The sequence below is a fragment of the Triturus cristatus genome, chromosome 5_2, assembly GCF_964204655.1.
Source record: "Triturus cristatus chromosome 5_2, aTriCri1.1, whole genome shotgun sequence".
NCBI classification, from domain to species: Eukaryota; Metazoa; Chordata; class Amphibia; order Caudata; family Salamandridae; genus Triturus; species Triturus cristatus.
In genome coordinates this window covers 929,397,760-929,423,171 of record NC_140588.1, presented here as the reverse complement: position 1 = coordinate 929,423,171, position 25,412 = coordinate 929,397,760, and the positions used below count along the sequence as shown (strand labels likewise).

At 51.7% G+C, this 25,412-nt stretch overlaps 1 protein-coding gene across 2 annotated transcripts in view; it reads right to left on the bottom strand.

Moving 5' to 3' along the window:
* STAG2 (STAG2 cohesin complex component) overlaps positions 1 to 25,412 on the bottom strand; it is a 1,427,207-nt gene that overhangs the window by 413,747 nt on the left and 988,048 nt on the right. For both annotated transcript variants that reach the window (XM_085608133.1, XM_085608134.1), the window contains exon 27: positions 12,094 to 12,233. In XM_085608133.1, coding sequence (XP_085464259.1) covers positions 12,094 to 12,233 — 140 coding nt within the window. The remainder of the gene's footprint in view (positions 1 to 12,093; positions 12,234 to 25,412) is intronic.

The following is a 25,412-nucleotide window of genomic DNA, read 5'->3' as shown; positions in this document are numbered from 1 at the left end:
TTTCCACTTTGCTGCACAAAATGCTATTGTGGTATGTTTTCTTGGCTCTAAGAATTGTCATAAAATCTGGTGGTTGGTTTAGGTATCTAAACTCTATGACTTCACAAGCCATATTGGTAGATTGAGGCCCTTGGGGTTTGCATGTCTGATTTCTCCATGGTTTTGAGTGAGAAGGTTGGAAGTGAGGTGCAGCTTTTGGTGTGGAACCACTGACAGACCTAGTAGTGTGGTTATCAAGAATATGTGGGATAGGAGGAGCCTAGCGCGCATCCAAGATGGCCGCGTAGGTGCGAGGCTCCCGAGGACCTCCGCGACCTCCTGCATAAATCCTGACAGAATCCTGTCCCAGATGAGGGACTGTATTTGTGAGCCCGAGCAGAGGTGACGCCCGTTTTCCGTTTTTAAATCGGACCTCGGACACCGGCAGGAGCATCGATTGAGGTTTGCGGCCTTCTCCACGCCGGCCCCCCGTATTGGAGTTGTGGGGCGACCCGGACACAAAGTGAACAACAGCGGCGGGCGAGGCTGGGTGGCTCGCGTGCCCCGCACTTTCACTTTCGCTTTTGCGCCCTCCTCGCTGCCAGGCGAGGTTGGGTTGCGGGGCGGTGTGCGGTGCTGTGGCCTCGTTGGGCTGCCCTGCCGGCCCGCCGGCTGCGAACCGTCCTGAGGAGCGGGATTGTCTGCCCCCTTTCTGAGGAGATTGGCTCGATTTGGGGATTGCGACCATGGCCACAAAACAAGATGGCGACCGGGCCAAGGTGAAGTCGACCCGTCGTGGCACGGCCCAACAATCCAATAACATGGACCGCTACACCCTCCAGAAGGGATCTCCAGAGGTGCTGCGTAGGTCCCCCACGGGCCCGACTGATGCTCCTGTTCTGCCCACGGACCTGACCCTCCGGGACGTCATGGGCGCCATCGCCGAGATGAAGGCCTCGGTGGACCAGCGCTTTGACACTCTGGCGCAGAAGATCGACTCGGTCCTCGTGGACGTGGGCCTCGTGAGAGCCGATCTGTCTAAAACGAATGACCGGGTCGATTCTTTGGCCCACTCTACCTCGGGCCTCACAACTGACGTGGCGGCCCTCCAACAGGAGGTGCGCAGGCTTGGCCAGGCGAGCGCCCTGATGAATCGTCGACTGGAGGATTCCGAGGGTCGGGCCCGGAGAAACAACGTCCGCATTATCGGGGTGCCAGAGGGACGAGAGGCGGAGGCAGCGGATCTGTTCGTGGAGGACCTGGTCCTCACCCACCTACAGCCTCGGGGGCTGAGCAAATTCTTTGCAGTGGAGCGGGCCCATAGGGTCCCCGGGGGTAGGCCTAAGATCGGCGCCCCTCCGAGGCCTCTCATCGCCCGGATCTTCAATTTTAGGGACAGAGACGCTATCCTGCAGACTTCTAGGCTCCAAGGGCCAGTCAGACTTGACAACATGGATATTAATTTCTATCCTGACTTTACCCCGGCGGTCCAAAAGCAGAGACTAAGCTTTCTGGGTGTCAAACGTCGCCTACGAGACCTGAATCTCAAATATTCGATGCTTTTTCCAGCTAAGCTGAGGGTGGAGGTAGATGGCCGCACGCACTTTTTTGATCGTCCCGAGGCGGCCGGGGACTGGCTGGACACTTTGCCCGGAGATCGGGGCCGGGGGGGCGGGGGGGGTGCGGTTGGTGGGGAGGGCCCGCCGGGTCAGGCCTAAGGGACTAATGGTAGGCCTTGCTCCGGGCTGTGTTATTGTCACCATTGTCACCATTGACTGTTAGGGTAAGTTCCCCTCCCGTGGAGGTCATGCGGGGTCTCTTGGGGGATCTCCCTCCTCCTCTGGGGGACTAGTTAGTTTTCTTTCTATGGGGCGACAGGCACACTGCACTTTGGGGGGGCTGTTTGGGCTCATGCAGGGGTGCAGGGTGGGGGGAGTTCTGTTGGGATGGGTGGGTTGGGGTGGGGTGTGGTTCGTTTCTACCGCAAGGCAAGCCCTTTATTGTACTGGTGTTTTTGAGTTGCTCTCGGGGGGACAAATGATGGCTTCTATATGTGATGGGGGGTAGGGACCTGACTTTGTTGTCCTGGAACGTTAACGGGCTGGGGGATAGGATTAAGCGGGGTGTGGTCCTGCAATATCTGAAACGGATTTCGCCTGATGTGGTTTTTCTGCAGGAGACACACCTTATTGGTAACTCCTTTTGTGCCATGAATCGACGAGGCTATCGTTTGGTGGCCCACTCGGGCTTTACGTCAGGCTCACGAGGGGTGGGCATTATGGTCAAGACCTCGCTCCCGCTAGAAATAGACGAGGTGCGCCATGATGAGAGGGGACGCTACACTGTTTTGGTGGGGAGAATGGAGGGCAAAGTAGTCGTCTTTGTCTCAGTGTACGTCCCACCGGGGTTACAGTCCACCACCTTTGCGGACCTGGGACGCCTCCTTCTTGACCTTCCGGGGGGGCTTCTGGTGGTTGGGGGGGACTTCAATGCGGTGGTTTCTGGGACTATGGATCGTTATCCCCCTAGGGACCTCCCCCGGGCACAGGCGTGGCTGTCGGGCCTTTTGGACACACTGGGATTGGTGGACTGCTGGCGTTTAAAGTATCCCGCTCAGCTGCAGTACACCTTCCATTCGGGTGCCCATGGTAGCCTTTCGCGGCTTGATCATATCCTTGTCCCTGCGGCCTATGCCGGGAGGGTGGGGGAGGTGCGCCATTTGGCGAGGGGCATTTCAGATCACTCCCCGCTCCTGTTGCACTTTGATGTCTTCCCGAGGGGGGAGGGCAGAGTAGCTCCAATCAACGCTTGGTACCTGCGCGGCCCCACTATTCGCGCTGACTTGATTAAATCCTTGCAACGGTATTTCGAGGAGAATGTGGGGTCAGTCCGGTCGGCTATCTCCCTGTGGGAGGCTTTCAAGACAGTGCTGAGGGGGGAGGCCCTCTCCTTCATTTCCCATGCCCGGAGGCGCGCACAGGAGGAGGTGACCCGGATGGAGGCCGAAATTACTGAATTGGAGGGTGATTTGGGGAGTGGGGTGACTGACGCTGCGCTCCACGTTCTGCACCTTAAGCAGGCGGCCTATAGGGCCCTCGTCGCGGAGGCGGCCAGGGGCCTCGGCGGGGAGCGGCGGGGGCGATTGTATGGTGTGGGTGATGGGGCGGGCAGGTTGATTGCGTGGCTGGGTGAGGGGGAGAGGGCGGGTCGTGTGGTCCCGCTGGTTGGGAGGACGGATGGTGTGCGTGTCATTGAGCCGGGGGGCATTGTTTCTTGCTTCGCGGATTATTTCCGCGAGGTGTGTTCCCCGGTTTCTCCCTGCTCGGGGGAGGATTCCCATGCCCTGCTGCGTGACGTCGCGCTCCCCTCCCTTTCTGTGGAGGACAGGGAGTTGCTGGATGCCGCCCCCACCTCGGACGAAATCGCCCTCGCCATCCGCTCGGTCGCTTCTGGCAGGGCCATGGGCCCGAACGGCATTCCCATCGAGTTATACAAGCTGCGACCGGATGTGCTGGCGCCCCGCCTCCGCGCGATGTTCCTTGTGGCCCACTCGCGGGGCTCCCTCCCGCCGGACCGGCGTCTGGCTGCCATCGTGGTCATCCACAGGGAGGGGAGACCTCGGGGTCGGGTCGCATCCTGTCGGCCTGTCTCGCTCTTGAGTGCGGAGCCTGGGGTCCTCGCCGGGGTGCTCGCCGGCCGGCTGGTCGGCGTGGTGGGCGACCTGGTCCGCCGGGACCGGTCCGGCTTTGTCCCCCACCGCGATACGGCTCTTGATCTGCGACGCCTGCGCGGCGTGCTGGCGCGTGTTCCGTTCGTGCGGGGGCCGGCCATCTTGGCGTCTTTGGGCGCCACTATGGCGTTCGACGCGCTCGGGTGGCCGTGCGTCTGGGCGATGCTGGCGAGGTTTGGCTTTGGGCCGGGTTTCATCGGCTGGGTCAGGTTGTTGTGCTCGGACCCACTTGCGCGGGTGGTGGTGGGTGGTCGAGTCTCGGCCCCGTTCGGGCTGGGACGGGGCACGCGACGGGGTTGCCCCCTGTCGCCGCTCCTGTTCGCGCTGGCCTTGGGGCCCCTGGCGGAGTGGCTGCGGTGGCACCCTTCTGTCCGGGGTCTCCGTTGGACCCCTGAGTGTGGGGACCGAGTGTCTCTCTATGCAGACGACATCCTTTTGTACTTAGCCTCCCCGCGCAAATCACTGATTGTCCTGGTTGATGTTCTGCACTCTTTTGGCCGCAATTCAGGCCTTGTCATCAACTGGGCCAAATCCTGTGTCTATGTGCTTTCCGGGGAGGCTCCTGTCCTCCCGCGGGGCTGTCCGATCCAGATTGCCTCGGAGGGATTTCGATACTTGGGTGTCTACATTACGCTGGACCCGGTGGCCCGCTACGAGCGAAATTTGCTTCCCCCCCTCCAGCGCTTGAAGGAGGATATCGCGCGCTGGAGGCGCTTGCCGCTCTCGCCGCTCGGCCGGGCGGCGTTGTTCAAGATGATGTCATTGCCGCGCTTCCTGTACGCTCTCCAGAACACTATGGACTTGGTCCCAGCGCGCTACTTCCGTGAAGTGGAAGGTTTACAGCGCCGCCTGTTCTGGGATGGGAGGCCGCGTATAGCCTTGGCAAAGTTGACGCTCCCGTGGTACGACGGAGGGATTGCCCTCCCGGATATTAAACGGTATTACTGGGCCTCCCAGTTAGCTGCAATTAATCAGGGCCTCTATGGGCCCGCCCTAAACCCGGCATTTGAAATGGACAAGCTGCTCCTACCCGGTGGCGACTACAATCGAGCGCTCTACGCTCGTGTGCCCGACTCCCGCTTGACGGGACCCACGCGTGTCATGGTGCGAGTATGGCACGCGGCTAATGCAGCTATGGGCTGGAAGGACCGTTTGACCCGGGCGTCACCGCTGTATGCGTCTGAGAGGTTGGGCTCTCTGTGGACCTCGAAGGGCTTTGAGCAGTGGGACACTATGGGCATCGGTGCGGTGGGGGATCTCTGGACGAGGGGAGGATTTAGGGCATTCGGGGCGTTGCGGGCGGAGTTTCAGCTGCGGGGCAGTGGGTGCTTTCGGTACCTGCGGGTCCGTCATGCGCTGGGCTCCGTCTTCCCGGGCGTGGCCTCCATCCCGGAGTCCTCCCCCCTGGAGGGTTGAGTGCTGGATGGCCATGTTCCGGACGGCACGATCTCCCTCATTTACAGGAAGTTGATGGATGATCGTTTGGGCTTGCTGACTGGCCTCCGCGAGGCCTGGGTTGCCGATGGGCTGGAGTTGGACGACGAGGACTGGATTTCCGCGGTGGCCTCTCCGAAGGAGGTGGCCGTCCCGGCTCGCCTTCGTTTCGTCCAGCTTAAGATACTCCACCGGGTGTACATGACGGGGCCAAGGCTTCTGCGTATGGGCTATGCCGAGGACGGATTGTGTAAGCGTGGGTGTGGTGCTTCAGCGACCTTTTTGCACATTTTGTGGGAATGCCCGAGGGTGGAGCGATTCTGGCGTGGTGTGCATGAGGTCCTGCGAGCGGTTGCGCATGTCGCGCTGTTGCCTGAAGCGAGGAGATGTTTGCTGAGTGTGTGGGAGCCGACCGATTGCTCGGTCCCGCAGACGCGATGGGTGACTCTGGGCTATATGGTGGCTGAGCGGGACGTTGCACGGCTGTGGGGATCCTGGGGGTCCCCGGCGGTGTCGGCCTGGAGGGAGCACGTGGATTGGTGCATGTTCCGAGAGGGGGTGGTGTGTGTGGCGCGGGGTAAGCCTGGGGCATGGGTGAAGATATGGGGCCCCTGGAACGCCTACCGCGGGGATATCTGCGAGCCGCCGTTGTTGCCTCCCGCTTCACCAGCTCCACCCCCCTAGTTTGCTCCCTCCCTCAGTTCCGAGCGCAGTATTCTCCCGGTCCCAGACCTGTTTCCCTTCCCCTCTCGGGGGTTTTCAGTGGATGGTTTGGGGTCCCCCATTTGAGGAACACGTGCTGCCACTTTCGATCGTGGGTTGCCTTGCGGGTGTGTGGTTATTTATGTTGTTGTGTTGTATAAAATGAAACCGTATTGTGGGCTCAGAGCCATATGGCCCGCGTTGTGAATACCTCCTGCCTTAGTGTCTATATAAAGCTAAGTGCCTCATTGTATGTATGTCATTTGTTATCGTCACTTTAGCGGCCGGCCAGAAGGTTGTAGGCCCCTACCTGTATATATTTGAGATTGCAATAAACGGTTTCAAAAAAAAAAAAAAAAAAAAAAAAAAAAAAAAAAATTATAACTATAAAAAAAAAAAAAAAAAAAAAAAAAAATGAATATGTGGGAGCCACAAGAATTAGCATGAAAGATGTCTGCCTGAGTTTCCGAAGCAGAAATGGAAGGAGAGGCAGAGAAGCATAAGCAAATATCCCGGACCATTTGATCCATAGGGCATTGCCTTTGGATAGATGGTGTGGATATATGGAGGCAAAGTTTGGGCATTTTGAGTTCTCTGCTGTGGCAAAGAGATCTGTGTGTGGAAACCACCATTTTTGGGAATATAGAAGGAGAACCTGGGGATGAAGTTCCCATTAGTGTACTTGTTGCTGCATCCTGCTGAGGAGGTTGGCAAATTGGTGTTGCCCCAACCCCCCTTGTTTTTGTAAAAAGCTGTCATATTGCCTGTACGGACTAAGACAACATTCCCTACAAGGTGAGGCTGAAAAGCTTTTAGTGCTAGATAAACCACTAGAAATTACAAGTAATTGATGTGAAGAGTGTTGTGCTTGTTGTTCCATAAACCCCAATTTGTTAAATGTTGAAGATGAGCACCCCAACCTGTGAGAGATACATCTGTTAGCACAGTTTGTGGAACTGGGTCAATGAAAGGCCCCCTTTTTGAAAGGTTCTGTGTGTTCCACCACTGCAGAGAGGGATGGGTGCAGCTGTCTCCCAACATTAGCTCTGTTTATTGACCCTGTGATTGAATCCACGGATGTGCTAAGCATTCCTGTAGAGGACCCATGGCTAATCTTGCATGAGACACTATTACAATGCATGATGCCTTCATCCCTAACAGTTGCATGAAAGATTTGACTGTTCAGTATTTATTCGTTTGAAACTGCAGTAATAAAGTTTGAAAGTTTTGAATTCTGGGAGAGGCTAGAGCTGTGTGAGTGTTTATCACGGCTCCCAGATATGGTTGCAGTTGTGAGGCTGACAACAGGATTTTTGTGCATGGACTGTAAATTCCAATTGATGAAGGAGTTTTATGGTAGCTTGAGTATGCTATAGACACCTTTGCAGTGTGTTTGCTTTGATGACCAATCGTCCAGATATGAAAAGACATGATTTGTGTTTTCTTAAATGAGCTGCTACTACTCCAAGACATTTTGTAAATGCTCTGGGTGCAGTAGTTACTCCAAATAGGAGTACTTCGAACTGATAGTAACTTCCTACTATCACAAATCTGAGATATTTGCTATGTGCTGGGTGTACAGGAATATGTAAGTATGCGTCCTTTAAGTCTAGTGTGGACATAAAGTCGCCTTCCTGTAGAAGTGAAGCACATGTTGAAGGGTAACTGTAATTAAGTGCCCTCTTTTTGCATGGTTGCCACCACCTTTTGCCAAACTGCTGATGTACTTTGAGTGTGCCCTGGGCTCCTGCCAAACAGGAACCCAGGGTCTATGTTCTTTCCCTAAAACTGCATTAAGACAAAACCCAATCAGCACTGTTTGGCCAAATGTCAGTCCCTTGTAAATGGTACTGTAGGTACCAAGGGCACTGTGGCCAGGGAAGACCTCTAAGGGCTGCAGCACTTATTGTGTCACCCTGATGGTGTAATGTGTAGAGGATCTATATCTGGTATAATGGGAATTGGTGAAAAAGGTGGAGGAGATTGAGGAATGTTAATAGAGCTGGTAGCCATGTCCTTTTTCTTCCTTAGAGTGATTTTGTATTCAGTGTCTGCCTTACTTTTTCTTTTTGAAGGCATTACTGGTTTAGCTGGTATGTGACCAGTATCAGGATTTATATGAATCTTCTTTTGTTTGGGATACAGCTTCTCTTTCATTTTTTCCAAAATCGGCTTCGGTGGTTTTAAAGGCAGCATCTTTTGTTTCAGTGTCAAAATTGCCAGTGCAAGCTGGATTTGTCTTTTCTCTCTTTCGGTCCAGAATGTTTCGGAACTGAGGGGGTATTGTCTCGGCCCCGAGCCGAAAGGCTTTATGGTCTGGGTTGGTGCCGAGCCAGAGGGTAGAGCGTTAGAAGCAGTCTCTTGGTGAAGACCATGACCAACAGGCAGTGGTGGCCCAGAAGCCTTTTGTTTGGAGGAAGGGATTTCAGGGGTCAAAGGGGCTTTATTACTCACAGCACCCAATCCCACTGTAACTTCTTCAGACTCCAACTCAATTTCCAGATCCGAGTCCAATTCTTGGACAGAAAAGGCCTCCTCCTTTTCCGCTGCTGAAGCCTCCATTTCTTCCTGCTTTGTATCCGAAGACAGAATTGAATCAGAGTCCGTTTCATAGGCAGAAGACTGGATACTACAGAACTGAGTGAAAGTCGACTGTAGCAGCTAGGCCCGAAGGCCCCCAACGAGTCTTCTTTACGCGGAGAATGGTGAGACACGTAAGAAACAATAACAACGAGGGTACAGTTGGTTGTGCACCGGGGGGGAATCCCGAAGAACGGTTTCGAACCGGAGCACCGCAAACCAAGTCCGAACCCAATGGCGGAAAGAAAACAATCCAACAATGGAGTCGATGTCCATGTGCACTATCATTGAAGGAAAAAGTCACCTTACCTCGTGACTGGAAGAGACTTCTTCGAAGAAAACCAACTTGCAAACATTGGACCCAAAACTAGATGGCAGGAGTATGCAAAGCATGTGTATCTACAGCACACATGCCTCGAACAAAAGTGCTGATGACCGGGAGATATGGATGGAGCTGCCTTTAATAGATCTGTTGTGTACTATCAAGAGGGTTGAAATTGTAGCCTCAACAGTGCCATATAATGCCTGAAAGGATCTGACGTTAATGAACAATTGGTTTCTGGAACCAGAAGTGTTGTCTTGAGGGATATGGACATATGAGGGACATGCCTGAAAAGTATTCATCATAGAGGACGTTGAATGGATAGAGAGCAACCTTTGATTTGAACCTCCAATTGTAAAGAACTTCTTGAAATTTTTAACAATTTACTATAACAACTGAATTCACAGTTGCAGTTTTGAAGGAAGCTGGCTCTATATATACTATACCAAAGTGAGGTATAGTGTGAACAGAGTCCAGTGGAACCCCAAAGGTAGGCAGAGGTAAAGTTAGATAGCACCTCACTCTCTATTTGTGGTAGTGTGGTCGAGCAGTAAGGCAGTATCAGAGGACAGTGTTAAGCATTTGTAGTACCAATTCAATCAGCAAATGATTTCACACACTCAAAGACTGAAATTCAGACCAACTGGTTTTGTATAAAATTATTCTTTTCGGTATTTTATTTTCTAGAACCAAGCAAGCCTGGCACAGGTAAGTTGATAAATACTTTGCAGTAAATATACAGTTTGAAATCCAATTGTAAATGTACCTTGAAATCGTTACAGTTTGAATTACTGGTAATAAAATACTGTGAAATGCTGTACATATACCTTGTATCGACTTAGCAATGAAAATTACAGGCAAGTTAATTTTACGTTACTTTTTCTACTCAGTGTGATATGCCTAGATATCACACTGGGACATTTCCTAGAGAAAAGGTAAGTAAAATCAGTTTTGCACAATTGTTATTTTTCTGGTTTACATATAAATCAACTCTACACTTTTTGTGAGAAAAACAGTCAATGGATTTCTATGGAGAGAAATGAAGTAAACTATTACCAGGTAAGTAATCAGTCTTTGGAATTGAGCTTCAGGGGATAGAACAAGGGTTCCCCCAGGGTCAAAGATGCACTTTCGTTACACCCTCAGAGGCACTAGGGCAGCCGGGTGCAGAGTGTTGAAGCCCAATGTTATCCAATTAGGGATAGGGGGCCTCCGCTTGGTTGTTGCTGGCAAGCAGGCCACTAGGTTGTGGGAGCAAAGCTCCTAGACTTCAGCTCAGGGCAAATGGGGAAACAAATTCGCACCAAAGGTTCACCCTCAGCGGACTTCTGGCACCCTTTTGGTTTCAATTGGGAACTTCCGGTTTGCATAGGTACTGCAGGCTCGGGGACGAAGGTCCTCTGGGTGCGACCACCACTTCTAGAGATAAGTTGGGAAGTTAGGGGTTGGTTAGGCACCGTTGCTTTGGGCACACAAGGCCATAGGGCGTCTGGTGCAGGTGTGCCTTTTGGGGTCGGATCTTCTTACCATCTCCTGTCACGGTTAGGGGGGGCCCTCCTGGATTTAGGCTGCGGGTGACGGCTGGAGGCTTGAGGCAGGCCAGGGGTTGCTGGATCTCGGGTCAGGATCGCCGGGGTGACCTCCTTGTGGTGTTTGCCCACTTAGGCAGTGGACAGTGGGTGCAGAGTGGGGCGGATTCGAGATGTCTGGCTGGAGCCAGAGGTTGCAGGTGAACAAATCCGGTGTTCACGGGAGACAAAGTCTTTGTGCTTGAAGGCAGGCAGGTCCTCCGGGGTTTTCGAGGTTGCTGGTTGCAGGACACACCGGGATTTCGCAGGAGCAGGTTCCAGGTGGAGACAGGCCGGTAGGGCTGGGGCCAAGTCAGTGGGCATCGTCCTCTTGTTGGCTTCAGCACGGCTGTTGGATCCTCCTTTTCTTGTTGCAGGTTCTTGTCTGAGGAAGCAAGGTTCAGGGGTGCCCCTAAATACTAGATTTAGGGGCGATACAGGTAGGTAAAAGGCAGGGACCAATAGTCACTTCCCTGGGGTGGGTACACCCCCCATTATGCCACCCTCAGGTGGGAGGGGGGGGGCATGTGCCTGCCTCTGGTTGGCTGAGTCCCCCCATCTTCAAGATGGCGTGGACTTAGAGTTGTGGTTCACCTCGCCTCCCCAACCTGAGGGGTGGAGTTGGCAGAGGTGGGCAAACCTCTCGTCCTCACTTGTTTTCCCCACCGGTTCTCCAGCCCAAAGTGGGGTTCAGAACCAGTGTGGACCAGTTGCTGAAAGCAGCAACTGGCCTGGGGAAGCTCACAAAGGCGGCAAGCCTTTGAATCTTCCCCTTTGTGAACCCTGCCCATCCTGGGGGAGGAGGCTTGGCACCTCGACCCAGGATGTGCATTGTTTCAGGCCCCAGAGAGAGGCAGGCTCTCGACCCAGGGGTCCAGAAACATGTCTGGTGGTGGCAGCTGAAAGCCGCCACTCAGCCTGGACACTAGAGGGAGGTTAGTTTTCAGGGGGCATCTCTAGGATGCCCTCTGTGTGTATTTTTCATTAAATCCCACACTGGCATCAGTGTGGGCTTAATGTGCTGAGAGGTTTGATACTAAACTTCTACGTTTTCAGTGTAGCCATTATGGTGGTGTGGAGTTCGTAATGACAAATTCTCAGCACCATATACTCTTAATGGCAGCACTGCACTTACAATGTCTAAGAATGGACTTACACACTGTAGGGGTACAGGGCTCATGAACCTGTACCCTCACCACTGGTATAGTGCACCCAGCTATAGGGGTGACTGACCTATGCCAGGGCAATGGGTTGTAGGTATGGCACACAGATGTGTGCCATGTCTACTTCACTTTGTTCTGCACCAAAACAAGCAGCCTGCAAAGGCAGTTTTAGAGTGTAGTGGTACAGGACCTCTAAGGGTGGCACATTAAGTGCTGCAGCCCTTAGAGGCCTTCTCTGGTCACAGTGCCCTGGGTACCTGTGGCACCATTTACCAGGGGCTGACCTCCTGTGGCCAGAGATGCCAATTGGGCTTAGGCTTCAATGCAGTTTTAGGGAAAGAACATAGGCCCTGGTTAGCTGATTAGCAGGATCCCAGGGCACACTCAGTCAAAGTACATCAGCAATTCAGCAAAAAGTGGGGGCAAACATGCAGAAAGAGGGCACTTTCTCACACTATTTTTAAGACCATTCATTGAGAATATATTCATTACAACCCAAGAGGCAGCTTTAAAATGCACAACATGAAAGACAAAAAATAACCTACAACCAAGAAGCTTTGTGTTCAGGTGTTAAAGGAATTTGATTCTAAAGCATGAGAAAACAGTAAACCTTACCCTCATATACTGCTTAAAAATATCTGCTGCTGTATTCATTTCCACTACATTATATACAATGAGTTTACAAAACGCAGCAAGTAAATTTCTTCTTTTGTGCAAAGCTTCAATTTTACTGGCTTCATCGTCCTGTTGTCCATCTGAAAATATTAACAGAAGAAAGTCAAAACAGATGTCATATTTTAACTAATGGAGGACAGGTCAATTAAGAATTAGCAAAATAAATGTACAGGATACAACAACTTCATGTTTTATTTCTGTATTTCCAACACTGACCACCCCATGCACAATTCACCAATCTTTATTGTAAATGCTTTTATTACAATGTGGCACAGCCACTGCTGGATACTACATGATTAAAGCAGTGCAGTTTTTCATCCTAATCCGGATTCACAACTTGAACTGCTCTAAGACAGCCACTGTGCACCAAGTAACAAATTTAGAGATCATCTATGAATAAGTGAACGCCAGGACATCAACAAAAGTAAAGAGTTCAGAGGAAGAGGGTTTCTCGGATGTAGATAAAATGTCAACATATTGCATGAAATAACCCATTTTGGCAGATGACCACTTTAAGAAACATTTCTATGCACCCTGAGTAAAAGAAGAGCACCCCCCACACACAAAAAGTCACTTACCTGCAATAGTAAGGGTGTGCTTGCCAATTCATAGGTTTTGCTAAATTTGACAAAATCTTAAGTAATATTGTAGTAAAGTGCCCCTTTTTGAAAGGTTACCCCCTCACATTTTGCCGGATGCCAACTAGACTGAGTGTGCCCTGAGTCCTTACCAATCAGGTTCCCAGGACCTGTGTTCTTTACCAAAACTGTACCTATATCTGCACAATTGGCACACCTTTGGGTGACTTAAGTCCCTTGTAAAAGGTACCCTGGCTACCAAGGGCCTTGTGACCCGAGAGGGTCCCGAGGGCTGCAGACTGTTATGCCACCCAGAGGGATCCCTCACCTGAACACGCACACACTTCCACTGCAGGCTGCATGTTCTGGTGCAGAATAAACTGAAGAGTTGACATGCCCCCACCCCACACCTGGGTGCCGTGCCCACCAACACTGCCTGTAGCATGGGTAAGTCACCCCTCTAGCAGGCTTTACAGACCTAAAGATAGGGTGCACCATACTACCGGTGAGGGCATAGCTGCATGAGCAATATGCCCCCACAGTGTATGTCATTCACAGGCATTGTAAGTACAGTGGAACCATTTTTGAGTAAAGGGGCTGGGACTGTGTCATTCCAAACTTCACAGCACCAGAATGGCTCCACTGAAAACTGGGAAGTTTGGTATCAACCATCTAAGCACAATAAAGCCACACTGATGGCAATGTGGGATTTAATGTAAAATGCACTCAGAGGGCATCTTAGGGATGTCCTCTGAAAAGCGAACAGCCCTGGTCTGCTTGCTGACTGGCTACCAGCCATCTGCCACCACCAGACAAATTTCCAGAGCCTCAGCTTTCAGAGTTCTGAAACAAAGCCCATCCTCCCCCAGGATGGAAACGGTCCACGAAAGGGAAGCTTCAAAGGCTAGCCGCCTTTGTTAGGTACCCCCAGCCTTTTGCTGCTATCAGCAACTGGTGCCCATCGGCTATGACCCCCACTTTGGGCAGAAGAATTGGTGAGAAAACCTAGCCAGGAAAGAAGTTGTGCACCCCCTTTGCCAACTCCACCCATACACCTCAGTCCCCTCAATCCTGAAGATGAGGGTACTCACCCATTCAGGAAAAAGCCTATGCTTCCCCCCCCCCCGGAGGATAGCATAATAGGGAGTGTAGACTGACTTGGCCCTAGCCCTACCGGCCTGTCTCCTCCAGCGACCCGGTCTCCAGAAATCAGCATGGCCCGCAGCCAGCAACCTCAAGAACCCCAGATGACCTGTGCTGTCTTCAAAAACGACTCCAGTCTCCTGTGGACACCGGATTTGTTCAGCAAAGAAACAAATGCCAGTCTAGAGATATAGGTGGATCTGCGACCCTGCACCACTCTGCACCCGATGACCATGGCCCGAGTGAACCACTTACCCTGAGATGTTTCCCTGGTGATCCGGACTTCATCTGCACTGGTGGCTGATGTCTCCAAGACCCCTCCTCAATGCCTGCAGCCTCTGTTAGGACCCAGCTAAAAAACTCCAGACACCAAAAGGCACCCCTGCATCCTCCGCCCCCGACTTTGGGGAGCCCAGCTGACGGCACCCGGGTGCCCAAGCTATCCAACTTATCTGTCCAGCCGTTGGTCGACATCATCCAGCCTCCTGGTCCAAGCCTGCAGCATTTCTTTCCGACCAACTTCCTTCTTTGGGAGACCGACGCCTACTTTGCACCCTGCCACTTGAGTGTTGATGGGAGAGCGCTTTGTGTTTCTCTTTGATCCCTGGGCCCTGAACTAGAAACCGCAGCTACCTACCTGTGACCGGTGCTCTTCCGAGTACCCCCCTGTCTCCATAGTACTATATTGGGCCCATTCTATCTTTTGACCTCTGCACCCGGCAGCCCCTGTGCCGCTCAGGGTTCATTCTCTTTACATACCTGACCCCCTGCCCTGCCTATGTACTACCAGTCCGAGACTGAACTACAAAACCGAGTACATACCTGTAAGTCACTGACCTGTTTTTCCTCCATAGAAACACATTGAACTGAAACATTACATCGCATTGCCTATCTTTAACATTGCAACAACTCTGAATACTGTAACTGATGAACAAGTTAATTACCTTCGTTAACGATGTATCAGTAAGAAACATTAGTTAAGATTCCTCACCTTAGAATATCCCCAGGCGTCAGGCTGGATCCGGAAAGTTTTATCGTTAGTAATACCCCTTGCGCGTCGCTAGGCGTCGTCTGCGGTTCAGCGTCCGTCTTTGGCGTCGTCGTGCGCCGGGATGACGTCGTCGGACCACTTAGACGCCGCCCTCACGCGCTGACGTCAGTTCTTGTACATAGCTTTCCGTGCCAGGAACGCAGAGCCATGCAAGAGACCGACACTGGTGCCAAAAAATTCTAGGGCCCTGAAAGGGATAACCTCAACCCTAGATAACGGTTCGCAGAACGGGGAGGATGGGTGTGTCGGTGAGGAATCTAACTAACTAATGTTTCTTACAGATACATCGTTACCGAAGGTAAGTAACTTTTTCATCTGAAAGAAACACGTTAGATTCCTCACCTTAGAATAGATACCCCAGCAATACCAACCCCGGTGGTGGGTCTGCGAACCAAGATCACACCAGTAAGTCCTGGAGAACAGAACGGCCAAAGAAGCTGTCTCTCCCGACTTGGCTGTCCAGGCAATAATGCTTAGCAAATGTGTGCAGCGATGCCCACGTTGCCGCCTGACAGATGTCTTGCAAGGGAACTCCCCGTCCCAGTGCAGTGGAAGCCACAGTGGCCCGAGCAGAATGGGTTCTCAGCCCTACAGGAGGTTCCTTGTTAGCTAAGGAGTAACATTCCTTGATACACAAAATGACCCACCGAGAGATGGTCAGTTTGTGCACCGCTCGTCCCTTCTTAGCGCCCACGTAACCGACAAAGAGTTGGTCGTCCACCCGGAACTGCTTGGTGCGATCCAAATAGAAGGACAGAGCCCTTTTTGGGTCCAGACGGTGGAGCCGCTCTTCCTCTTTCGAGGGATGCGGAGGTGAAAAGAAGGTGGGCAACGTGACAGACTGCCCAATGTAAAAGGCAGTCACAACCTTAGGAAGGAAAGAAGGACGAGTCCTGAGAACAACTTTGTCCGGATGGACAGAAAGGAAGGGAGGCTTAGAAGAGAGAGCCTGGAGCTCACTCACCCTTCTAGCAGATGTGATGGCCACCAGGAAAGCAGTTTTGAGCGTCAAAAGACGAAGAGGACAATTATGAAGTGGCTCAAAGGGAGCACACATCAGAAACGTCAAGTCCAGATTCAAATCCCACTATGGCATTACAAAGGGAACAGGAGGAAACATGTGAGTAATGCCCTTAAGAAAGCGAGAAACAACAGGGGATTTGAAAAGAGAAGGCTGATCAGGAAGCTGTAAGAAAGCAGAGATAGCAGAAAGATAACCTTTCAGGGTGCCCAGAGCAGAGCCCTGCTGGGCCAAAGAAAGAAGAAAGAGGAGAACCTCAGAAAGAGGGGCGGAAAGGGGATCAACAGCCTTTGCTGTGCACCATGCCACAAATGTGTTCCACCTGCAGGCGTATACCGATTTTGTGGAGGGACATCTGGCTGCCAGAATAACATCACAGACTTCAGGAGGCAAGTCGAATGGCATCACCCGCTGCCGCTCAAGCTCCACGTATGAAGGTGGAGACTGGACAGGTTCGGGTGGAGGACCGTCCCCTGCTGCTACGACAGAAGATCCTCCTGATGAGGCAGACGGATCAGGGGATCGATCGACAGACTGAGTAGCTCGGGATACCAGTACCTTCGTGCCCAATCCGGAGCCACCAAGATGACTTGGGCCCGGTCGCGCCTGATCTTCTTCAGCACTCTGGGCAGAAGTAGTATAGGCGGAGAACAAGCTACTTACCTTCGGTAACTATGTATCTGTAAGAAAAATTAGTTAGTTAGATTCCTCACCTTAGAATATCCCCAGGCGTCAGGCTGGATCCGGAAAGATTTTTGTAGCAATACCCCTTGCGCGTCGGTAGGCGTCGTCTGCGGCTCCGCGTCCGTCGGCATTGTGCGCCGGAATGACGTTGGGAGTACTTAGACGCCACCCTCGCGCGCTGACGTCAGTTCTTGTACATAGCTTTCCGCGCCACGGACGCTGAGCCATGCAAGAGACCGACACTGGTGCCAAAAAATTCCAGGGCCCTGAAAGGGATAACCTTAACCCTAGATGTCGGTTCGCAGAACGGGGAGGCTGGGTGGGTCGGTGAGGAATCTAACTAATGTTTCTTACAGATACATCGTTACCAAAGGTAAGTAACTTGTTCATCTGAAAGAAACACGTTAGTTACATTCCTCACCTTAGAATAGATACCCCAGCAATACCAACCCCGGAGGTGGGCCTGCGAACCAAGATCACACCAGAAAGTCCTGGAGAACAGAACGGCCAAAGTGGCCATCTCTCCGGACTTGGCTGTCCAGGCAATAGTGCTTGGCAAACGTGTGCAGTGAAGCCCCCGTCGCCACCTGACAGATGTCCTGCAAGGGGACTCCCCGTCCCAGGGCAGTTGTCGCCGCTGTGACCCGGGTGGAATGGGCTCTCAGCCCAACAGGAGGGACCTTTTTCACCAAGGAATAGCAGAGTTTAATACACAACACGACCCACCGCGAGATGGTCCGCTTGTGCACAGCTTTACCCTTCTTAGCACCTACATATCCAACAAAAAGTTGGTCGTCCACCCGGAACTATTTTGTGCAGTCCAATTAAAAGGACAGCGCACGTTTTGGGTCCAGACGGTGGAGCCTCTCTTCATCTTTTGAAGGATGCGGAAAGAAGGTGGGCAGCGTGACAGATTGCCCGATGTGAAAGGGAGTCAAGACTATAGGAAGAAAAGAAGGACGTGTCCGGAGGACAACCTTATCCGGATGAACCGAAAAGAAGGGAGGCTTAGCTGACAGAGCCTGGAGCTCACTCACCCGCATAGCGGAGGTGATAGCCACCAGGAAGGCAGTTTTCAGAGTCAGTAGACGAATTGGACAGTTGTGAAGGGGCTCAAAGGGAGCGCACATCAGAAAAGTGAGAACAAGGTTAAAGTCCCACTGAGGCATTACGAATGGAACAGGAGGGAACATATGAGTAATGCCCTTAAGAAAACGGGAGACAACAGGGGGCTTGAAATGAAATGAAAAGAGGATTTTGTGAGAAGTTGGCCTGATGTATGATGTCACTAGTTATAGTGTACACCTTATATCAGTCCAAATACCCTTATGGTGATTGGTTGTAAAGTCAACCTTATAGACCAGCTATCCTAGTGGTAGCATGGACAAGAGCAGTCTTAGGCTAAACTCTGAATGGCATGTGAAGCCAGCTGTGATACCATATATAATCCCTTGAATACCAAATGAAAGGACACCACAACAGATATATATATATAAAATAAAGTGTATTTATTCTAAGCAAACCCTCAGCACTCTTTATGAGTTTAGAGGTAAGTACAACACAGTCTTATTAATGCATACAGTAAGTCACACAGGTAAGTAATACAGTTAGGCCCTAGGGGCCACGCAAACCATATACTAAATAAGTGGTATAAGAACCACTGTCACGGAAATAGAATAGGCCTAGGCCTAGGGAATCGCTGGGGCTACACTACACTAGCGTTAGTTAGGGAGTGGGAGGCCCACGGGATTCGTGTGCAGAGTGGAAACACTCACGCGTAATGCGTAAAAGTCAATAGCAATGTTACAGTTTAGAAATAGATAGATTTAGGACACTTCCGGAGTAGCTAGGAAGTTGAGACTTGAAAACTAGACACTAGGATAGTCACTATCCTGATGAGCACCGGAGTACCCAAGTTACCTAGCCCACAGGCTGCGGGTGCATAGGGGTGAAGATGCGTCGTTTTCGTCGTCGACTCCTATGGATGCCTGAAGAAAGATGCTGACAGGCAGTCAGGGGAGAGTGTCCGGTGGATCCCAAGCCTGGGATCAAGAAGAGAAGAAACCTGCAAGCAGAGGGGACAGAGTCAAGGTCACTAGCCAGTGACCACGTGGAACCAGGAAGGAACCAGGCGATGTCGTGAAGAGTTGCAGGGGAAGGTGAAGCTTGTCGCTGGAGCCAGGAGGACCAGGAAGCGTCGAGGACGACCAGGACCAGGAGGCGAGCTGTCCCACGAAGGCTCTTGCTGTCGGCGGCGTCGAAGTTGGACTAGGACTCACCAAGCCTTGGCAAGCGGAACCCACGAAGAACAAGGGACTTGCTTCTGGTGCAGACCAGGAAGGTCTGGGGTGCTTCTTCTTTGCAGAGAAGCGGGAGCCAGTCTGGAGGAGCCAAACCAGCGCAGAAGATTTTAGGGAGCGTCGTCACAAAGGCCACTAGCCAGCGGGCAAGCAACCGGACAGACGCGGCAAGCAGGAAAATGCTGAAGGGCCCCACGCAGGACTCGTGGAGTGTGGGGGGCTGGTCTTCGGTGCAGATGGTGCTTGGGGTTGGGGCTTCTCAATCCCCGGTGCACAACTTCGAGGGTACCTCAGAAGCTGCGCTGTAAGTTACTAGCCACTTTTCCCAGGTAGCCGGTCCCACGTCGCTCGTCGCCTCCACGGATCTCAGCTCTGCTGCAGATGTGGATGAGGGTCGGAGAAGTCTGGAAATCAAGGCTCTGGTCGGGCTCTGCAGTCGGTTCCTCGTCGAACGTTTCACAAAGCAAAGGGTAGTCACTTGATGGTGCCTGTTTGCACAGGGTAGCCACTCCTTGGCTACAAGGGAGATTCTTCAGTCTTCTTCTTTCGTCGAATGTCGAAGGTCCAGAGTTTCTGTTCAGTTTTGCAGGTTCAGGATAATCTAAAGTCTTGAGGCCCAACTCCCACTCTTATACTAATCTGGGGGGCTGGGATACCTGCTAGGTCACGCCTTATGGGTGGGACCTGGGAGGGGGTGGTTACACCCACTTCCCTTTGTCCAGTTTCGCGCCAGAGCTGGGGCTGGAGTGCCCCAGCGCCGGTTTGAACTGGACTATGCAAGGAACACCTTGTGTGCCCCAGGCATGTCTCATTCCTTTCAGCCCACCCTGCCCCAATACACTAAAGGCTGTCTGGGGAGGTGCTAGCACCTCCCCAAGCAGGAAACCTATTGTCCAGGCCTCCCTGGCTGGGATCACTCCCAGCAGCAGGAGGTCAGACTTGTGTCTGTGGCAGCAGCATCCATTTTGTGATGCTGAGGCTTTGGTCAGAGGTTACACAGCAAAGTAGGATTTTAACATGTCTCTCCCTCTAGAAGGGGGGAATAATATCCTCATCACCAGAAATGGTATGGGGGTATTATTCCAAAGTGTTAGACACCTTACACGACATGTTTTGATAAAGCCAAACCATAGTTACCATAACCGTTTAAGATTATAAGGCACTTTAAGAGTATATGGTAGGCTATATCATAGAACAGCTATAAGGACATGGTTCCGAAAGCTGCAGACAGGCTCAGCTCATGCTAGAGCACCATCTCACATGTTACCAAGCACTCTGCCTCCAGGATTGTTAAGGCCTGCCATAGGAGTGACTGATAGGTACACATGTGCCTATATATAAGGGCAGATATAGGCATACTATATCTAAGCAAGGGGTGATTACACGACCTTGCCCCAGCTGAGTGATCAGCCAGTTGTGTCTGATTGGAAGGCCAGACCAGGGGTGGCATAATACATGCTGCAGCCCCTGGGAGGCCTAGGGTACACCTATGCCCTGGGTACCTAGGGTACACTGTACAGGGTCCAATAAGGTGATCCTTACCAATTGGTTATGTACCTAGGGTACATGGAGTCCATTTTACAGAGAGAGCAGACAGCCTGAGACCCTGAATGGCAGGATCTCAGGCCAACTAAGTCGAAAAACCAGCTAGACACTAGGCAAAAAGTTGGGGGTAACCATAGTCAGATATCCACCTTCCTACACAACCCCCCCCCAAACGAAAGGAGATAAGGCTGGCCTTGACAAGGTAAGCCTCTATTGCCTGAGTGGCCATATAAGGAAGAACCAGCACTGGCATGGTTACCCCCTGTCTCATGGTCCACTAAGCAATCCCTCATCCTAAAGATATCATAGGGTCTCCACCATAGGGAATCTCTACCTTTGGTGTGTCTTTGCAAAGTAAAAGGCTGGTGTTGAGATGGAGTACTGAAGTGAGTGTCCTCAAAGTGAGGCCTCAGCTTCCTCCAATCATCCTCCACCATGGATGCCTTTCTTTCTCTAACTGAGTTGCACTGTGCTCTCAGGGTCAGCCTCTGGCTACCTAAAGCTGGAGGCTGGGTCCCTTTTGTGGGCTTACTGGAGGGACAGGTCAGGTTTGGGGCCCTAAGGTCCCATGTTTGCCTGTGCCCAACAGAATCCCTCTGGGGGAGGTCCCTAACTACCTGTAAAGGGGATCCCTCAGGAATGTTTTTACCCATCACCTGGCTAGGGCAACTAACCAGGCAATCCTCATTCTTTTGAAGGGGGGGTTCTTGTGGACAGGGGCCCTCTTGGGGTCCACTGGCCTCCCTGACCTCTGCAGCCCTGGGCTGACTGAGGCAGGGTAGAGAGAGGCAGGCTACCTGCACCAGACTGGGTCCCACCTTGGAAGGGGCCACTGACATCAGAGGCTCTGCCAGGCCAGGCCTGGCTACCTCTGGGGCAGTTCCTTCACAAGGGGTGAGGTCAGATCCCTGAGGAGGCTGACCTTTTCCTAATGTCTGGGGAGAGGGAGACTTTTCTTCCTCCCCACTACTCTCTGTTTGTGTGGAGTGATCCATAGTTTCAGGCTTCACTACACCTATATCAGTCTGAGTGTGGGCTGAGACCATTACAGCCTTGCCAACCTTTTCAGGAAGGCACCCAGTTTGTGTTTGAGCTGTGACTGTCACAGCTCTGCCAATTTCTACAGGGAAGTCTGTCTGTGCCTGGGCTGTGACTACCACTGCCCTTCCAACCTTTTCAGGGAGGAAAGCTACTTGGACAGGGGTTGTGACTGGCACAACCCCACTACCCTTTTTGGAAAGGCCTACCATTTTAGAATGGGTGTCTTGTTCAACTCCAGCCCAAGCTGAGAGTTCTAAGTCATTCCCCAGCAAGCAGTCCACAGGCAAGGTTGGAGACACTGCCACCCTTTTAGGGCCAGTGACACCTCCCCAGCTGAGACATACCTCTGCCATGGGATGACTGTTCTGTGTGCCATCAATGTTAGTTACCTGGTATGAGAAACCAGGCAAAAGCTGCTCAGAGGGAACTAGCCTATGGGCCACCATAGTGATGCTAGCTCCAGTGTCTCTGTAGGCCTCAGCTTTTCTACCATTGATGTAGGGTTCCTGTCTGTACCTACCCAAAGTGTTGGGACAGGCAGTGAAGTTGGCAAACCCCATGCCACCATCACAGACAAGAGTAGCTGCTGCAGGGGAATTGGCTAAGCCAGGATCCCCCTGTGTTCCCCAAGAAAACCCAACCAAATTTTTGGGGGCACTCCCACCACCTGGGGGATTACTGCTGACAGTAATAGGTGGTGTGACAGGAGTAGTTGGAGGAACAGTTTTGTTTTTAGCCTGTGGACAACTGCTGTCAGTTTTCCAATGCCCAGGTGTTTTACACACATGGCAGTAGGGCTTTTTAACTGTGGTAGAGGAGGGAGCTTGGGACCCACCACCCTGTGTGGAGTTTTGGGGCCCTGAGGAAGATTTCTCTTTTGCTTTATCCCCACCCTTCTCTTGAGGCTTGGTGGTATCTTTCTTTTGGTCACCACCCTGATTTTTAGGCCTAATCCTGGTCCTGACCCATTTATCTGCCCTCTTTCCCAATTCTTGGGGAGAGGTCAAATCTGAGTCTACCAGGTGTTGATGGAGAAGCTGGTTCTGACAATTACTAAGGATCTGCTCCCTCATAATCAAGTTGTACAATCCTGTATAGTCCTGCACCTTGCTGCCATTTAACCAACCTTCCAAAGCCTTAGTGGCACAATCCACAAAATCAGACCAGTCCTGTGTCTGTGTCTTCTGGGTGTCTCTGAACAACAACCTATATTGCTCAGTGGTTAAGCCAAACCCATCTATCAGAGCACTCTTCAGGACTTTGTAATTGTTTGCATCCTCATCACTGACTGTGAGGAGCTTGTCTCTACCTTTGTCAGAAAAGGAGAGCCACAAGATAGCTGCCCACTGACTTTGGGGTACCTGCTGTACTTTGCAGGCCCTCTCCAAAGCAGTCATCCATTTGTGGATGTCATCCCCATTCTGATATGGGGGGACTATCTTGCTTAGGTTTCTATGGTCATAAGACCTATCCCTATCTCTAGGGATGTTGCTGCCACCAGTGGGTTCTGACCCACACAATTTTTGCTCTCTGGCCAGAGCAAGCTTCTCTTTGGCAAGGGCAATTTCTTCCCTCTGGATCCTCAGATTAGCTTCCCTCATTCTGGCTTTATGCTCCTTTCTCTCAGGTGAAGTCATTCCCCTGTGAGAGGAAGCATTAGAGATGCTAGAAACATGGGAGTGGATGGATTCCCTTGAAGGGGATCTGTCCCTCCTGCTTCTCTGTGTAAGCCTGCTTGTGGGTCTGTATAGGGGGACCCCATGCAAACTCCCATGTAAACTTAGGTTAGCCTGGCTAAGTCTTCCTACTTGGCCCTGGCTGTCTACCTCTTCCTCTGAAGTCCCATCTGACTCATCTGTGGTGGGTAGACCCCTATCTACAGCTATGGCACCATCCCTGGCAGCTCTTTCAGCATCATAGGCCTCCAGAAGCTCCACTAGCTGTCTAAGGGTAGGGTTTGCACCCTGTTTTATTCCTCTGGAGGTACACAATTGTCTCATCTCCTGGAATGTTAAGGTATCATACCTAGAGGGGGTCTTCTGCAGACCTGACCCTCCTGAGAGAGCATCTACTTGATCTCCTCCCAGAGGCATGATCTAGTGAGGGTGTGGTGTGTGCACCTACCTACACTAGTTGTTTCTACTAAACCTCTCTAGTAGTTGTAGTCAGGGTGTGTTACTCCCTTCAACCTACAACTACTAAGTCCAGTAGGACTTAAGTATTATAAACTATGTAATATGTACCTAGACAATATCTGTGTGATCTTTCAATTTAGTATCACAAGATTACAATGGTATTACAACAGCAAGCTCAGATCCCAACCGCTGCTCACCAATGTGAGAAGTTGGCCTGATGTATGATGTCACTAGTTATAGTGTACACCTTATATCAGTCCAAATACCCTTATGGTGATTGGTTGTAAAGTCAACCTTATAGACCAGCTATCCTAGTGGTAGCATGGACAAGAGCAGTCTTAGGCTAAACTCTGAATGGCATGTGAAGCCAGCTGTGATACCATATATAATCCCTTGAATACCAAATGAAAGGACACCACAACAGATATATATATATAAAATAAAGTGTATTTATTCTAAGCAAACCCTCAGCACTCTTTATGAGTTTAGAGGTAAGTACAACACAGTCTTATTAATGCATACAGTAAGTCACACAGGTAAGTAATACAGTTAGGCCCTAGGGGCCACGCAAACCATATACTAAATAAGTGGTATAAGAACCACTGTCACGGAAATAGAATAGGCCTAGGCCTAGGGAATCGCTGGGGCTACACTACACTAGCGTTAGTTAGGGAGTGGGAGGCCCACGGGATTCGTGTGCAGAGTGGAAACACTCACGCGTAATGCGTAAAAGTCAATAGCAATGTTACAGTTTAGAAATAGATAGATTTAGGACACTTCCGGAGTAGCTAGGAAGTTGAGACTTGAAAACTAGACACTAGGATAGTCACTATCCTGATGAGCACCGGAGTACCCAAGTTACCTAGCCCACAGGCTGCGGGTGCATAGGGGTGAAGATGCGTCGTTTTCGTCGTCGACTCCTATGGATGCCTGAAGAAAGATGCTGACAGGCAGTCAGGGGAGAGTGTCCGGTGGATCCCAAGCCTGGGATCAAGAAGAGAAGAAACCTGCAAGCAGAGGGGACAGAGTCAAGGTCACTAGCCAGTGACCACGTGGAACCAGGAAGGAACCAGGCGATGTCGTGAAGAGTTGCAGGGGAAGGTGAAGCTTGTCGCTGGAGCCAGGAGGACCAGGAAGCGTCGAGGACGACCAGGACCAGGAGGCGAGCTGTCCCACGAAGGCTCTTGCTGTCGGCGGCGTCGAAGTTGGACTAGGACTCACCAAGCCTTGGCAAGCGGAACCCACGAAGAACAAGGGACTTGCTTCTGGTGCAGACCAGGAAGGTCTGGGGTGCTTCTTCTTTGCAGAGAAGCGGGAGCCAGTCTGGAGGAGCCAAACCAGCGCAGAAGATTTTAGGGAGCGTCGTCACAAAGGCCACTAGCCAGCGGGCAAGCAACCGGACAGACGCGGCAAGCAGGAAAATGCTGAAGGGCCCCACGCAGGACTCGTGGAGTGTGGGGGGCTGGTCTTCGGTGCAGATGGTGCTTGGGGTTGGGGCTTCTCAATCCCCGGTGCACAACTTCGAGGGTACCTCAGAAGCTGCGCTGTAAGTTACTAGCCACTTTTCCCAGGTAGCCGGTCCCACGTCGCTCGTCGCCTCCACGGATCTCAGCTCTGCTGCAGATGTGGATGAGGGTCGGAGAAGTCTGGAAATCAAGGCTCTGGTCGGGCTCTGCAGTCGGTTCCTCGTCGAACGTTTCACAAAGCAAAGGGTAGTCACTTGATGGTGCCTGTTTGCACAGGGTAGCCACTCCTTGGCTA